The following is an 18,049-nucleotide window of genomic DNA, read 5'->3' on the forward strand; positions in this document are numbered from 1 at the left end:
AATCCTAGAAGCACTATGAAGCGTGCGATATCTGCCCATGTGATATCTGCAGTATTTGGTTTCCAAGACTGTCAGTCAGGCACGTTAACTTCAAATTCATGTATAGGACTTCCCTACTTTTTCTTAACTGCAGATGTAGCAGTGACCTTCCTTTACAAGGTGGCTGAAGGCCAGTGGCCTTTGACATCACGTCTCATTTCTCCTGAGGTATGCAGGCAGGGCTTGAAAAATCCATTCACCAGTGGTATGTAGGATAATTTCCTGGAGAGCAGTGAAACTTTTCTAAAGTGATCTTAAGTAATCAGTTTCACAGCATTTTAGCTTTCCTTTAAAATAAGCTACTTGCCCTTACAGTGAATAAGATGCATTATTGGGTAAATTGAAGCAGTGAGGAGCCCTTGCTGCTCATGACTTTTCCAAGCCACAGTGCACTGAATGTAACTGGTTTATTCAGAAACCTGTGAGCAACAGTAAAACTAACCATGTCATATTTACTCTGCTTCTGCATGATACCAGAGGGACAGAGGAGTTATGTACTGGTGGCGGAGAAAACAAAAAATGTGGTTGTGTATAATATAGTCGAGGCCTTTTGCAGAATTGGGAATTTAGAGGAAGATACAGTAATGGACCACCACCCTAAACACCTCTAGAGTTGGGGGGGAATTAACTCAATTTCCCTTCCATCAATTGAGGAGGTGGGCCTCTTCTAGTTTATCAGATGTATATTAGCCAGAGACTGGAGGTAGATGATAGAGCCCCTAAGTGGGTCCAGGAACAGCACTCTGTAGAATCCCAGCAGCTTGAGCCACCTTGCCCTTGCAATGCTGGAGCCCCTCCTCCAGTTTTATTAATATCCAGCTGTAAGTTCAGTCCTTTGACTGCTTCCAGGTATATTTGATAGTACCTTTTTAAAAAAAAAAAACAAAAAAAAAAAACCCATCCAAAACATACAACCATCTCATTATGTTCTTGCCATGAGACTTTGAAAAGTGTGGCAGATAAAGAAACTGAAGATTGACACTGATTGTCCCAAAAAATCACTTCCTAACTTATATAAATATCTGGGGATGAGAGACTACTGAAATTTGGCGTTGGTTGCCTACTAAAACTATATGATAATTTCAGTTTAGTTTCACATCTGGTATAGGAAGCAATAATGCAGAGATGAGTAGAGGAGGAAAGAATTGCAACCAAAAAGAGGTAACAGAAATGAGTGTGGCAAGAAGCAGACTCCTAAAGTTAAGAATGATGTAATAACATTGTGACCAAGAAGGCTAAATAACTACATTGAGCTACTGAAACTCTATAAGCATTTTGTATTGCTTTCCTAAAGCACGCAGGCATTTTTACAGGACAGGCTGTATCTGACCTCAGGCATTCTGGCCAATACAAATACTCGGAAATTAGCATTCCCCTGAGCTGAAAGAAGTTTGTTTTTAAAAAGTGCACTTCAGCCAGTAGGTGGCTCTATTAGCTATTGGAAAAACTTTGGGATTCCAGTCTCAGCCTACAAGCAGAAGGTTAATTCACTATTTATTAGAGTCCATTTTTTCCATTCAAAAAGTCTTATGAATAGATGAAAAAGTATTGAAAACATTGAGATCACTAAGCTATAGTTCTCTCCAGGCCCTCACACCACTTGTGAATGGAGTTTAAAATCTAGATTCACAAGTAGAGTTTTTTTTTCAAAAGTAATTTTTTTCTATAAAAGTGTCAGCTGCTTGGCACATGTAGCCCTGGAGTAAACAGCATGTACTTGTAGGAACGCAGTGTCCGTAAGGAAACAGTTGAGATTAAAGCTGCTTGGGGGCTGTTAGAAATTGCATCTGAGGAGGTAGGAAATCCATTTGGAACTTTGGAAGTTTTCTACTTGTGGCTTTGTCACCACCTACCTCTCAGTGCGGCAAGCTGAGACGTGAGGGTAGCTCTTACTGAGATGTGTGTGTGGTGGCTAACAATCTGTTTCATTCAGATTGAAGTGGAGATGTGATGTGAAGGAACCTGGATACCATAATGATAGGCATGGGGGCAAATAGATGCAATACAGCTTAAGGCTGTGAAAATTTTTGCTTAAATGCAGATCTCAATACTTACTCTCTTGCTTTAAACACACCAGCCCAGCCATGAAGAGAGAAGGCTAATGCATTAGAGTGGAGTGGTTAATAATCCCGGATTGGCATTAATGAAAAAGTCACACTGTTGTTAATGACTTTCATCATGAGTCTTACTGTGCAGCAGAGCTTATTGTTAGAAACTGGTTTACTTCATGAGTTGTATTCCTGCACTTCAGGATCATTCAGTCCTTTAATGTCTTGTATTTAAAATGGAATGTGTAATCTTTTTGAAAGTCTGAATGCTAACATTCAGTAATAGCCACTAATTCTGGTAGCTAATGGATATGGGATAAATAAATGAACATAATTGGTAAAGTCTAATTAAATCCAACTGAACACTTGTTTGGAACTCAAACTTCAGATTGAGATGTCTAAGATGAGTTCTCTTTCTGTAGGTTTACTTGGAAAGACTCTTAACCTATGCGGAGATTGACATCTGTCCTAGTAACTGGAAAAGAATAGTTCTAGGAGCTATTCTGCTGGCTTCTAAGGTTTTGGGATGATCAGGCTGTGTGGAATGTGGATTACTGCCAAATATTGAAGGACATTACGGTTGAGGACATGTAAGTTGCAAGTTTGGTCAATTTGCTGCTTTCTTAAAACAGTGTTTTTGGAGAGCTGCCATTATTGTAAAGTTGTCCATTCTAAGGCTGGTGTGCAGTATGGAGAATTGAAATAGTTCACGTTGTCAGGCTTCATTCCCTTGAAAGTAGAATTATCTGTCTGTTAACAGGGAAACTCCAGATAAAAGCGTTCTCTTAGAACAAGTCCATATTGATGTTACAATAACTTTTAATTTTTGCTGTCTGCCATTTTCACTTCCCTTAGCCTGATTTAAAAAAAAAACAAAAACCTCAAGCTAGTTACTAATCGATACCACTTTCAGGTTTCCGTTTCTAGTGCAATTAAACAATACTTTGTTTATAGACACAATGGACTTTTTAAAAAAAAATCCATTGAAATTTAAAGTAGAATTGAATTAAAATACTTTTTGTTGCTTTGGATTTTTTTGTAAGAGCTTTCAGGATTAGTTGTGATTTCTCACTCCCGGATCCATATTCCAGCTTTCAGCCAAATCAGGAACACCCCCTTCTGTTTAGTCCAGAAGCCAAGTATCATCTTGTGCCAGAACCTACTGTGGCACATAGGCACCCCTAGTACTGCGACTGCCTTTCTCTTCTGAATGAGTTGTTGAAAGCACTCTGCCGTGGTCTCTGCAATCAGTTCTTCAGCTGTACTGCCTCATTGTACAAATAAACTTGTTCTCTTGCCTATTCTTTTTGCCTCATGTTCTCCATAGCAAATCTTAGGAAACTGTGAACCACCCTCTGTGATTACACATAGGCCTTGAGCCCCACAGTTCCTGCTGTGTTCTTCTGTGCTTGTATTGATGGGTAAAATGTGTGAAGAAGAGTTGGGTTGGGGGATAATACTTTTTCCGTTTACAAAACTATGTGAATGTTTGAACAGTCACAGTGTGTCCCTCGTGTAGAAGCTAGACTTGTATTTTTGCCTCTCAGCAGTTCATGACTGGTTTTGCAATGACTCTTCCTCACATGTTACCTGAGGCGCTCAGGTCAAGACCTGACTATCTGAATCTCTTCTGGCCTACTCAGATGCATAGTTTGCTCAGAAGGCCTTAAAGGCTCTTGACCATGTGTGACCAGCTGTCATTAGTTCTTTTGGCACCTTGTGTGTGTTCCCATCATAGGGCATCCCAACCTTTCAGCTCCTCAGTGGCCAGAAAGACCCAATATATTGCTTTCCTTAGGACGTCCTGAAGTCCCTACATGTCCCCCTGATACTACTTCAGTGGGGATTGATTCAGACTCTTTGTTTAGCAAAATGTTTCTTCTTCTGAACTGCAAGATGAGTATGCATTAAGACTGGCCTATGCTGACTTCAACTTCAGCAAGCAACTGGTCAAAACCTTCAGGTTCCTCAGCTTCGTCAGCAGGATTTCTGGTGCAAGACAGCAGGAAGCATCGATCAGCCTGATGCCTTCTTTTCTGTTCTGAACTCATGTTGCATCAGATTTCTACACTAAACCACTTTATGACATGGTATCTTAAGACCTAGTTGTCTCCTGTGCTTTGGAAGCATTGAGTCTGTACTTCATGGACAGATGCTAACTAGAGCTGTGTTAGACAGCCCAGGCACTTGTTAGTTTCTCTTCCCAAACAGAATAAAGGTTCTCAAAAAGCTGATTTGGCATTGTAGAGACAGCAGTGGTATCTGTCTCCTTTGACATCAGTGAGATGATAGTATGATAAACTATTTACAGTATTGATGTTTCCATGAGAACAAGACTGTCTTTTTTAAGACTTCACACACATGTTCAGCAGAAATTCAAGGATCTGCCAAAAGACGGATGGGGAACATCTTCTAGGAAAAAGTTAAAGGCTAGTTGCAGATGCTAAGCTCGCTCAGTCCAGTCCTCTTCCAATCAAGTATGGCATAAAGAGACTGCATCAGGCAGAAGCCAGCCCATGAGTCTGGTTGCAGGGTTGCTTACTACATCCAAAACTGGTTCTGCCTTCCTGCGAAAAGCAGTGTGTTCCGAGGCCCTAAGACAAGAAATAGCGTCAAGGTTTCTGAGGAGGGAAACCAGTCAGACTACCAGGGTCTCTCTCTATCAGAGGATCTTTGTTGGAGGTAAAAAAGGCTTTTGGTGTCCCTACATGTCCCCAGTAAACTTGCATTGCTGTGGATTTGTGCCTCTTAGGCATTAGCTAGCAGGACTAATTAGCTTCAGAGAATTCTCCAAACTGCCCCTTGCGAATGCAGTTTGAGACTACAGGCAACCACTCCCTCCTGAAAGCCCATCAGAAAAGGGGAAGATTTTATTCTAGCTACTTTCCTATTTCCCCAAAGGATGACAGGCTGAGGCCCATCTTGCATGTGAAGTCTTAAACACTTCAGGTTTCAGGACAGATAGTCTACACGAGGTGGGAATCCTCAGTCTGGAAGATTCTTCATCTTGCTGCTTTTCCCCACCAGCCTTTTAAGGGTAGCAATATGAAAGCCAGTGCAGAGTATCAACTGAACTACCTGTTGTGGGTAGATTGAGAAGAATTCAGGGAGGTAAAATAGCAGGTAGGGTAGCTAAAGAGCAGAGGAAACCTTTCCTTTGGATGTGTGGGGTAACCTGACTGAGGTAAATTGATGTGGCTATCTGTCTCCGTAACTAGGAAGCCTTTGCTGGAATACTTTCTGAAGAATTCACTTGGCCAGCTATTTGGCTTTACGCATGCATTAAAAGTAGATCACTCCTTCTGTAATCCCTCCTGGGGTTTGGATTTGTATGGTGATTGGTGCACTTAAACTGCATGACATTTTATATTAATATGAACATCCTGATATTATTTGCATCTCTACCCATTGTTTCTTTTTTTTTTTCTCGTACTTCATTACTGTTTTTGTTCTCGTAGAAGTGACTTCATGTCAAACTGAACATCAAGCTCCAGGGACTAATCCATTTATTTAATTAATTCAAATAAGGTAGTGCTTAGGACAAATACTAAATTTCCTACGAAGGTGGTTTTAACTGATACCTTTAATCAACCTGCTAATGTTCTAGAAAAGGCCATTCTCCCCAAAACCAATGTCATTAGGCTTTTATATGGCGAGGACTTAAGCTCTCAAAACCCATCAGCTCTTGATTTCAATTTACAACTCCAATAGGCTTGGTCTCCAAGAGAACATTTTCAAAGCAGCAGTTTAATTATATTTTAGTTAATCTTGGTTTTATCTCTGTTCTCAATTATTTATCGTCATGGTATCTAAGCACCTCAGAGGATCCACAAAGCATTGTACATGGGGAACTTCACACTGGATTCGGTGCTTCACTTCTCCAGGTTCTAGCTAGCTCTTCTGTGTGTTAACAATAATAATAAACAGCCTGACAGAGCTATAATTCCAAGTACACGTTCAGCCTTATTCAGCATAAGGCAGTTGTGTGTGCTATAACAGTAGGCATCTGGTTTCTTTCTCAGTGGTAGCTTTGTAATGCAGAAATGTGACGTACTCTGCATATGTTCCCTAAGCACTGTACTTTGGATTCAGCCTCAAACTAGGGCTCAAAATTTGACCTGTTGGTTTACAGGATTTTTTCCCCACGGATTTTTTTTTTTTTTTGAGAACCAGGGTCACACATTTCTCTTCCCACATAGTAATTGTACTTTCCAAAGAAAAAACCTTAGAAAAGTGTTTTGAGATGATGATCCTTTTAAAACCAACCAACTTTGTGTTTTATCATCCTTCACACCAAAAACATTCCTTTGTTACAGTTCAGGGTATTTCCCTTGGCTTTTACTCTGTCACTGCTTGTTTTATACCACACCCTTTCCTGCAGACAGGTCTTCAAGAATGGGGCTCCATTGACTGACTGTTTTGGAGGAGAAGTGGAACTGGTGTTCTTTTAGCAGATACCAGTTGTGATAAATCACCATTCACCTTACCTCAAAGTGCTTGTCTACGCTAATGGCATTCTTGAAAAATTTCACATGGGTATCACTGGTACAGCTGAACTGGTGTTGGCAATGCTGGGGAATCCTGCTGATTATTAACAGTCAGCATCTCATCCTTTAACCCTGCTAGGAGCAAACTGAATGGACGTAGGACTGAAAAGAAGTTAATTTTTTTAGATTTTTTCCCTAGTGTGGACAGTTGCTGAGTTGAAGGTTCTGTGCTCTTTTTGATCAAGTCTCTCGTGCACATGGAAAACTTTCCACCATTGGCTTGAAAGGAGCTGGCATTCTAGGAGGTGGCTTATGTTTCACTGCAGGGGTTGGCCTCTGCTTGAAACTAGAAGCTTAGAACTCTGAGCTTGGAGTTTGTGCAGAACAGACCCAATTGTGGTGGCCTAATGTGATCTAGATCTTTAGGAAACTGCTACTGGGAAGTGATTTCCTCTTAACCAAACCTAACTTAGGCCCAATTCAATCTCGGTGCCCCTTTAATTAGTACTTGGCAGTGTATTTATTTGCCAATATTAGCTGTTCTGCTATTTTTAAACTACTTTTCCAATGGTGGGAATTAAGTTTTGTATGTTAATCCTACTGAGTGAAATACTTGGGAAAGAATTTCAGAAATGGTCATGTTCTGATGTTGGAGACAGCTTTGTAGCAAGTGCTAAGTTTGCTGCAAATGTTAAGCAGAGCCCTATTGTTTGAGTGACACCAGAGCAGCAATCCCAGTGCAACTTTTATTTTCCAAACAATTGGGCCATATCTAAACACAAGCTGCTCTGATTTTAACTAAGGACTTCTCTAAATGGGGAAACTTACCGGGGACCCATACTAAATAATTATACTGCTATAGTTATTCTGCTGGTAAATTTCCCTGTGTAGACAAGCCCTCAATCAATTTAGAAACAGATCTAACTAAACTGGTGTAATTCCTTATGTGAACACTCCTAAATCAGTTTGTGTCACAAGGGTTTATACCAGTTCTACTTAAATCAGTTTGGTGCAACTTTTTTGTGCAAATAAAGCCTTTCACTCTCTACAGCTGTTCGACGTAGCTGACTCCTAGTAGCCTGTATGCTTCACTTTCTCTGAGCTGAAATTTGGAAGATCGAGGACTATGATTGATCTTTCTTTCACACCCCTACCTACCTGAGAGTGGTAATTGCAGAACTGATGAAAAAGGTGCTTTACAGTTCTATAGCCACTTATAAACCAAGTAAGCAGTGCCACAGAAGAAGGCATATTGCAGAATAAACTCACTTTCCCCTATTTATAATGCCACTGAAGTGCTTAATTTTGCAGTGTGGTACAGTACTTAAGGTCCCAAATGCATTGGTTAGCTGTTAAAAATTAGCTTTTTGGGGCTGTGGAAAGTGAATGCTATCTGAAGTTCTCAAGGGCATATGAATTTAATTTTGATATGAAGGGCAAATAGAGAGGCAACATGACCAAAAGTAAAGCATCAACATTCTGTATCGTCATCCTCTGCCTCGCCTCAATCTCCCCAGCAGAAAGTTTGGACCAAAAGACACTTTCTAATTTCTTAATTGAAAGATAAAAGAAAATTAATTTGATATTTGGAAACTCTTCTTTGCTATAAACTTTTCTGCCTTGATGGAGTTTGTGTCTAATCAGTGACAAAATTAACCATGCAGCTGCTAATCCTGTAAATTACATTGTGCAAAGGAGGGAACGTGCTCTTCATTCTTTTGTCTACCTACATTTGTACAGAAAATGCATGGGTATTATGCTTTTGCTAGATTTTCTTTTAAACTGTCATTAATAGACTTCTTAATCCTATGAAGTATTGTATTTTTATACAATTAAAATGTATTAGTGTAGCAAGAACAAAAGGGGTGATGAAGAGCATTTATTCATGGGATAAATCAAGCCCTGATCAGCTGATCATCAAAACATTATCTGATTTACATTTCTATAGGCTTATGACCATATGAACAGGAAATTAATTTTGGTAGTAGGTTCAATGGGAGTCAAGTCCACCCTGCTAGAAACAAACACAAAGCTACTTTATTCGCATTATGAGACCAGCCATCCAACCCAAGACACAATCTGGATGATTCCTCGATTTGTTTTCCCTCCGGTGGGTAAAACATCCATCTTAAAAGCTTCCAAAGAGCAAGAAAACTTACTGAATTTTTGTGGCTTACCTTTCAAATTGCATATAATTTGTCTATTCATCTGCTCACTTGTGTATTATTCTTGGGAACTATGGTGCTGTTCAGTCAGCATTGAACTTAATTGCCTATTCGAGGTACCGGTTAATTTTTAAAACTCTTTATTTCTTTGTAAAATATCTCTGGTCTGTTCGATATCTGCAATAGGCAAAGAACGCGTTTTGTTTTTGTCTCCCCCCCCCCCCCAAATATTTTGGACACTACAGATAGCATAGTGAGTCAGAACTAGTGCCTGTGCTCTGACAAGTTCTTTGTTATCCTGCCTAATGCCATTGAGAAGAAAAGTCCTTTTCCCACCTAATGCTGCTTGCTTATTTATTTACTTATTGGAGATGAATCCATGTTGCCTCAAGAGGCTTTTTTCTCTGAGATAATAGCGGCAGCTCTTCATAGATCCATTTGTTGCCGTGGTGATATGACTACTCCTTTTGTTGGTCCCCTTCTACTTCAATAAACCCCCTTCCTGTTATCAGCCCGGTGGAAATGTCTGCAAGTTCTTCAGAGCTAATAAATGGCATACATCATTCCTTTCATCTGACTTCTATAGTGGGGCCTTATGAGAGATGAGAATGGAGTAGGACTTGTACAGCTGCACTAATGGAAGTCTGAAGAATGAACCTTCTAAGTCAGTAGAGTGAGTGTGCAACAGTGCAATAATCTTTCTCCCTAAGCTGAAGGTGCAGGGGCTCAGAAGCTGTATCTTGTTTTGAGCACTAGCGAAGTAATCCATTGGGTTTTAGAGTAGCAGCCGTGTTAGTCTACAATAGTACATAATTTGAAGGACTGTTGTAAAACCGGTAATTGTGAAAGTGACCTGTGGTCTGTTCAGCTTGACTTGGTTGCAAATGTTGAATCCCATTTCTTTGTTTCCCTACTACCCTTTTTAGGAATGAGATGGAAAGACACTTCTTGGAGCTGCTGCAGTTTAATATCAATGTTCCTGCCAGTGTTTATGCCAAATACTACTTTGACCTTCGCTCCTTAGCAGATGACAACAACTTGAATTTTCTGCTGGAGCCTCTTAGTAAAGAGAGAGCACAGAAACTGGAGGTAATGGCCTGAGACTTGGTGAGCTGGGCACGCCTGTGTCTGCATAATAACAGCATCTCTGGCTAATTGTATTATGTGGTGGTTAGCAAAACTAAAAAGCTTTTAGAGTAGTGTATTAGAGAGGTTTAATCCCTTAATAATGACAGTTATCACTTGTAAAACACATTGGTGCTTTATAACCTAAGCAAATATCCTGAGGAGACAGGAGTTAAGAGGGGCTACAGTCTGTTTGGGTCCTTAAATAAAACACGAGGCATCGGTTTCTGGAGCTGTAGTTCGGCTAGGCCACTTAGTTGTAAAAGCTGTATTCGTAATGGACGGTTTCTCTCTTTCCCTGGTCGCTTCTCCTTTCCAAGCACCCTAAAACATCCTATTCAAACCTGTTGAAATTATACTGGCTGCAGGTTTCCATAGCACCCAGTGCACAGCTCCTTTTAGCTTTAAAGGAGCTCTTAATGCTCCTAATTATGATTATTAAATTGGATGTTTGGTAGCAACCGTGAAGGTGGTAGTTTCATTTCACAACTTGAAAACAAATCACGGTGAACTAATATCCCTTTATCAATGGGAAGCACTATTTTATAAATCATCTTAAATCTCCACTTTCAGTGTTATGTACCATTACTGACCTAGCGGAACTTGGCTAGTAAAAACACCTCCTGCCAGAGAGTCCTTATGACTGCTCAAGATCTCCATTACTGTTCTCTAGTATTCAAGTTCACATAATTAAAATAGACCTTGCTTTTCACAGCACAAACTTTTCTTCATGGTTGCTTTAACATGATACTGGGGTACTATGCAAGGAGAACCATTTGAATGACAAATTACTAGGGACCCCTGTCTGTCAGGGTCAACTCAATCCCTTCTCTTTCTGAGGTAGATACATTGACTGGATGTATAACAGGTCCATGCAGTTTTCGGTCTTTAATTTGAGACCTTAAAAACAGACTGTGTGTAGATACTAAAAGGTCCGATAGCCCCTTTTGTAATAGAGTTTTGCTACATTAGTCTTGGCCCCACAAACCACTTTTTCATCCATGGCTCAAACCACTTTTTATCTACACCGCAGAAATTATGCAGCATGCTGGGTTCTTACCTCCATTTCAGGAATGGTGGCATCCAGGAGCATTACAGGGGGAGTCACTTACTGAACTTACTTTTGAAATGGTAGACAAGACATGCCTAACAATGGTGCTCTGTCACTTCATTACTTTTCTGCAGATTTTTGTTTTGCTTTTTGGGTGTTTTGTGTTTGTTTTAACCTTTTAGGTAACGTTAAAGCTCATACTGTCACTAACTGCTTCTGTGATTAGAGTGCAGCTCTGGGCAGGGAATGTCTGTTTGTACAACGCCTAGCACAGCGGGGTCCAGGTCCAGGATGGGGGCTCCAGGTACCACTGTACTACAAACTAAGGTTTTTTTTATATTTGAGCACTCCAATACTACTACTACTATATTCGACAGAAAATTGTTCTCTAATCTGCCAGTACATAGGCAGAAGTGGATGACTTCTGGACAGGTGTGAGCCCCAGTTTTGTTGCAAATATTCGGGTACCTGTTGTTCGGTATTACTTCACTGAATGGTTCTCAGTATAGCATATGATTTTGCTACACCATACTCGTGTGTGTGTGTGTGTGTGTGTGTGTGTGTAAGTAAATTGTAAACGTTCTAAATGACAAGATATGCAGTAAATATTTTTTCAAAGTATTTGCTAAACGTTTCTGAATTTAAAAACAAACCTGCCTTTCGCTTAAAAACACACAAAGGTCAGTTTGGGAGCTTGTCTTAAGCAGTGAATTAGTATTCCAGCAGATTGAAAACTGATCTGCTCCATAGGGGGGAGTGGGTCTTAATGTGACACACAGGTTCCTTTATGATAGATATGCTAGCATTAATGCCAGAGAGGTTTTGTCTGGTCTTGCAGCGGGGGCTTGTGCAGCCAGTATCTCAAAACGTGCCACTCGTGAGCCAAATAAATGCCTCCAAAAGGAGGTTGACAGAAAGAAATCTAAATAATTATTTTAGAATACACTTAGCAATTTATTCATGCTGAGAAGCGCTGCTCACCTTTTGAACTTTGAGAATATTGGGCTGTGCAGAATGGGTGCTACCCTAGAGGGAAGGTGCAGTCTTTTTACTGAATGAGTGAAAGCTCATCTGGTGATGGTGGTAAATTTTTAATGGAAGTTAATACACTCAACTGACATTCTAAGCCTAATAGTAATGGCTTAGCATACAGATAGAAAGTGACACCCTTCTGTATTTATTTATTTATTTTATTTATTTATTTGCATTATGATAGCCCCAAAAGGCCCCAATCAGGGCTTGAAACGCTGTCCTGAAGCATTTCTAATCGAATTAGTTGACACACAGATTTAATGGGAATCTCACTACTGGAATAACTGCACCCGTGTACATGCTGCTTTAATCTTTCAATAAACGGAGCTACTCTGCAGCTTAGTTAAAGCAGTTCAAATACTAAATAAAATTCTCAGACCTGTGTTAATAGGACATTACCTGCGCTAAAGCAGGGTGGATGGTACTGTACAGTTCAGCACCGGGATCTCCTTATTGGATTCACAAACCTTTGTGCTGGTTTAAACGTCAGTGTAAAAAAAAAAAAAAAAAAAAAAATTGGCTGGCTCAGGAAGGGCAAAAACACCAGCCCTAATAAATTTCCCTTTCAAATTCTCCACTATACACCCAAAGAATCCTAGATGGTTGTGTTGAGCTGGGGGGACCAGCAGCCACCTGTAACCTCTTCCTTCAGGGCTTGGGGATCTCTAGAATCCCTCCTGAGCCTCATATCCATAGCCTGGGCTCCAAACCCCATTTATTTACATGGAGTTTTGAGTGTAATTTGCACATGAACACACATACTTCAAGTTGGATCCAAGATTTCCATTAAGATGTAGAGGCTGGTATAAGATTTAAGTTGCTTAGAGATGTGGAGATTTAACTGCATTTAAAAATCAGAATCTCCTGTGATTAATAATGATATGGGTGAACATGGGGAGAGATCCTTAAAGATGCAGTTTCTACAGCCCCTTAATGTTTTCCCTCAACAAAAGGCCTTTTTTGTAATTGCATACCCAGGGCAGCAGCCAGTAGCGTCACTGAAAGATATAAGCAGTGTAAGTGCTCGGTCCATTAGTGTTGCCATTGTAAGAGCTTTCTTTAAAATGTTTGAACACTTCTAATTCACTCTTTCATTCTTTTGTATCTGAATTTATTTTTACAGGCTATCTCCAGGCTCTGTGAGGACAAATACAAAGACTTGTCCAAAGCTGCTATGAGACGATCTTTCAGTGCTGATAATTTAGTTGGTATCCGTCGTTCTAATGCCATCCTCTCCTGAGGGGAGAGAAGGGTGCAGCACCGTGAAGCCAGCGTACGTATGAACCGGAGGAATACCATCACTCCATGCACATAAGCCAGCAGTGATGGTGTCTTCCAGTAAGGGAAGGAAGGATAAAACCAGCCTAGAGACCCCAGGGTCTGAGGAGCATAGTCCATTCAAAAGATGGGACCTTGTCAAATCAGTGCTCCTCCTTTTAATGTATCCAGAGGTGCAAAAACAAGCTCTCCCCTCCCCCCACAGATGTTTGCTTACTGTGTAGGCCTATAGCTGTGAACAATGAGGTTTTTAATAATGAGTAGTTTTAAATTTTAGAATTTAAACACTAACCACATGACGATAGTGTTCTTCCCTCTTCTCCGCTTCATCCAGAATCTTGCTGCATTTGCCTTTGAGTGAATGCAGTGTTAAGAAAAAGAAAAAAGGACTCTAACCAAGTATAAAGCCACTCTGGAGCTTGAAATAGTAGCATAGATAAGTGTTAAAGGGTTTTTGCTATTCAAAAGCTGCTATTATTGGTGATGAGTTCAAAACCAAGGAGCTGTTTGAGCAGGATATAATAACTGTGTACCAGCAAAGAAAAGGAGTACTTGTGGCACCTTAGAGACTAACAAATTTATTAGAGCATAAGCTTTTGTGAGCTACAGCTCACTTCATCGAATGCATGAAGTGAGCTGTAGCTCATGAAAGCTTATGCTCTAATAAATTTGTTAGTCTCTAAGGTGCCACAAGTACTCCTTTTCTTTTTACGAATACAGACTAACACGGCTGCTACTCCTGAAACCTGTGTACCAGCAGTGTCATTCCGGTAGAGACTGTCAAAGGATTTTGAATGTTTTGGTGGAAGCAGAGAAATGGTGTTACGTATTGATTGTTCAAATGTATAGGGTCCATGCTGCATTTCTTGTGAACTATGGTGCTTCTCACTTTCTAATACTTTTACTACTGCCTTGGAAATATGTATCCTGTATATCTTTCTGAGGCACTGAATGAGAGCTGTTTTGGAAACAATGTCACTATCCCAAACCATGTGGCAATCCAGTGATGAATAGCCTACTGCATTGCTTCTCTGAATTCTTCCACTACAGATCCGTTGTGCTTTATGCAGTGGAGTTCTGACAAAGTTGATGCTAAGATTATTATATCTGTTTTGGTTCCCCTAGACTTCCTGCTTTCAGACGGGGGGGTTTACTTTTTGTGGTGGGACAGTAGTGAGTTTGAGGATCCTGGACTCACCAGTGGGGTAGATACTTATTCCCAATTAGCACATAAGATTTCGTTCAAAGGAGTTCTTAAAAAAACAAATCCCAAATGTATAAGTTGACAGACATATTTTTTTTGGAGAAGGGAACATTATAGTTTGTGCCACTCTGCTTTTCCTGAAGATAGAGTTTACTCCTCTAGAATGAGAATTTGGGATGGAGTTTCCTTTCAGACTTTGAAACTCTAAACAGGATAAGTATTAATAGACTTTTCCTGTTACTAGCCCTTATATACCTCCTTCTCCCAGTTCTAGATAGATTCTAGGCACTTTGTGCCATACTGAATAACATTAGTTCCTAGGACAAATTTTGTTCAACCCTGCTTCCATCCAAGGTCCTGTAAATTATCAGTCCCCATGCCTTTGAGATTAGGGACTTCTGAGCATAACAGTTTGGCAGCATTCAAACTATTTAAATATGTAAAGTATTTTAAAGTTTGCAAATCTACCAGCTCCAGGGCCCGCAATCATGGAACTTGGAACTTCAGGTATTGATCACGATTCAATTTTGAAAATAATGCTACATCTTCAGGTGGTTTTCCTTTCTCATGTTTGTATTAAAAAAAATAAAAGCTAATAATAAACTCTATTTTAATTAAAGCTAAAGGTGGTTAGAATGTTTTGTACCATTTTCTCTGAGTTTGTTTGAAAATGACTTGTTGAACAGATTAAAATGATGACTTGGCCCTGTGTGGCTACTTTAGAATCTCACCAAATCTTAGTTCTATGGTGTGTGTGAAATCCACCCCAATATGAGCTGATTAAATTTTTTGTCTTACCACCTCTTAGGAGCCAAAAATGAATATTATTAGAAGTTTCAAACAGCTTTGTGTCTGCTAGGGTCATAGAGTTTGCAGTCAACTGTGGTTTGTGTGTTTTAAGCTGAAGGAAAGGTTTTGACTGACTGACAATTTCTGTGATTCCAGGTCCTTTTTATTGTTAAAATCTTGTGAACAATAATGTTTAAGTAACTGATGGTGACTGGTAGATTTTGGTTTAAAGGAAGGAAACTTTCTGGAGGTAACTTGTCACACACTGCTGCATTAGTCCTCCTTTTGAATCTATGTTGGAACAAGGTTAGCGCTTGTAATTTCCAATCTCTGGCTTTCAGGTTGACCTGTAACCTAATTCTTACAAGTGTGTGTTTTAGTTAATACTCTGCAACCTGATTTGAACTTTTTGGCTTATATGAGGTGATTATAACGCACTTTTCCTCTGTTTATTTTGCTGATTGGATATACACGTAGCAGGTGTGTGAACTTCTAAGGAAAGAATCACCTGTACCCGGTATTCACCTTTTCTTTGACGGATGAAATAGTGAGGATGTAATAGCACAGTAAGAAAAGAGATTTATGATCCTGGTTTGTAGGCACATGACCGATCCTAGGATGTGTCAATAGACATCTCCCTAACAGGGTGGGAGAATCGGAAAAGAACTCCCCACAAAGTGATCTGAATCTGCCGGACGTATTGCTAATCTTTTGTGTAGCTAGTACAGGCTCTCACAGAAGGCTAGGATTGTATCTGACTCCTCATAACCGACTGAAATAAGGAGCTGCCTTTGCTCAGTGCATTTTAAGTTACCAAGTATCATGCAGGATATGTGGTGCTGCAACAGCATGGAGCATCTGATGACCCATGCAAAATAGATGAAATCTGAATTTGAAAGTCAGTTTACCTTAAGAATCAACTTTCATTGATGCATTAATCGGACAGACTGGCTAACAAATTGCTACTTACCAGTCAGAATGCTCATTCTCCCCTTTCCACCCCCCCCATGGAAATCCACTTTGGTTCAGCCAGCCTTTGGTGACCAACCCCTACTGATGCTACATGCAGTGTAGTTATAGCTTTGTCAGTCACAGGATATTAGAGACTAAGTGGGTGAAGTAATATCTTTATTGGACCTTTTCCAGACCTGAAGAAGAGCTCTGTGTGGCTCAAAACCCTGTCTCCATCTCCAACAGAAGTTGGTCCCACAAAAGATATTACTTCACCCACCTTTCTCTCCAACCTATGAAAAACCCTTGTATGAAATTTCTACATAGTAAGATACTTCCTAGGTTCTCTGCATTTCTACTGATATTCAGTGTTCTTCATTTTAGGTGTAGGTGATCATAGTTCTATATTATAGATGCTTTGAGTCTCTTTACCCATAGCTTTTAATGCAAAGATGTAAAGCAATTGAAAATGACGTAGGGAGGATTAAAAGGTACGCTTTTTTTTTTTTTTTTTTTTTTTTTTTTTTTTTGCTGCTTCATGATGTATAAAGGCCAGAATATTTTAAACGCTTTCTTTGAAAAAAGCAAGTCTTACTACCCTGTTTTTGCAGGAGGAGTTTGGTGGTGGTTGACTGAGAACTAGTGAGACTTGCTATAATCAAACTGAAATCTGAGCTACTGAGGGGGAAGTGATTTTTAATTGTTTTAAAGAGTTTATTAGGAGTTAACAAAAGAACTGACAACCGCTTGTGAGAAATTAAACCTGGCAACATCTGTTCCCCTTTAACTGGGGATTGAACTCCCACTCCAGTGCTCTAGTTTTCCAGCAAAACCACAAAGACAAACCTTTAAAATCTGCTCTTCAACCTCAGAAAAATCTGGATACTAAATCTTTTGGACCTTTTATACACACAAAAGCAAAGAAGTTGGATTTTGCTTTTTGGTGCTGTAAGACGCCTTAAGGAGAGACAGCATCTGCGTGTTTCAAAGGGAATCTCATCCAGTTTTTCCTCTGGAAACCTGATGGTTTTAGAAAAGGCTCCCTAGATGGTATCAGCAACGTCTTGTTTCTGAAACAGCAGGTGTTGGGAGGGAACTTATTCATAATCACTATTGGAAATGTCCATTTAAAAACAATAATGGGATTTTATTATAGAGGACAAATTAATTCTTTTTCTCTCTGCCTATGAGCCAGCCTGGCAGGATAGATAAGTGTGTGCATTGGGCTATGTGTACTGGGTATAGAGAACCCAATTAAAAATGCCCACCAATCCAACAGTTGGGTACTTAAATCTTTATTGAGCTGCAACACTGTCATCTTCTAGTCGTAGCTATGACACTCAATTGCTGGCAGCAAATTGCCCAGCTGCTTTCTTGCTTCAGTGCAGGCTAGTAGAATCCACTCAGCTTCCATCCACAACTAGTGTTAGGTGGAGATCAAACACTCTACCAACCATTCATTGATATGTGGTTAGTCTGATAGAATGCAAACTTGCTTCAGCGCAACCTTTCCCTTTAGATACAGAAATTGTGTTTTGTTGCTAAGGCAATTTGGTATGAGACCCACCAAACCCACTTTAAGGGGGACAGGTACTCCTAGGATAGAATAAATGTCAACACCACCCATATTTTTACCAAGAACAGGCATAATGTGGGCAAGTGGAAGAGGACAAGGGAGTGATTTCAGGCAAGCGCTGAAGGAGAGGTGGAGTACATGCTACAGAGTGTGCTCCAAGCACTTAAGTAGGGACGGCTGCTGATCAATGCTGAAGGGTAGATCTGAGTAGTGGAGAGAGCTCCACCAGAAAGGAAGTGGTAGTATCTGTTCAGACCTAATTTCCATGTAAGAACAGCCTTACTGGGTCAGACTAAAGGTCCAT

General features: G+C 40.0%; 1 protein-coding gene and 1 long non-coding RNA gene across 2 annotated transcripts in view; one reads left to right on the top strand and one right to left on the bottom strand.

Moving 5' to 3' along the window:
* Positions 1–13,391, top strand: part of CCNYL1 (cyclin Y like 1) — a 54,365-nt gene extending 40,974 nt beyond the window's left edge. Inside the window, 4 exon segments of the mRNA XM_038421560.2 lie at positions 2,510–2,608; positions 2,610–2,677; positions 9,666–9,828; positions 13,071–13,391. Of these exon segments, the coding sequence (XP_038277488.1) occupies positions 2,510–2,608; positions 2,610–2,677; positions 9,666–9,828; positions 13,071–13,187 (447 nt within the window). The 3' untranslated portion in view covers positions 13,188–13,391.
* Positions 11,084–15,128, bottom strand: LOC122458195. The gene is made up of 2 exons (XR_006278100.1): positions 13,972–15,128; positions 11,084–13,750 (listed from the first exon to the last, which is right to left on the bottom strand). It is a non-coding gene; the product is annotated as an uncharacterized LOC122458195 (long non-coding RNA).
* Between the last annotated feature and the right edge of the window lie 2,921 nt (positions 15,129–18,049).

This window comes from Dermochelys coriacea, chromosome 11, assembly GCF_009764565.3.
Source record: "Dermochelys coriacea isolate rDerCor1 chromosome 11, rDerCor1.pri.v4, whole genome shotgun sequence".
NCBI lineage: Eukaryota > Metazoa > Chordata > Testudines > Dermochelyidae > Dermochelys > Dermochelys coriacea.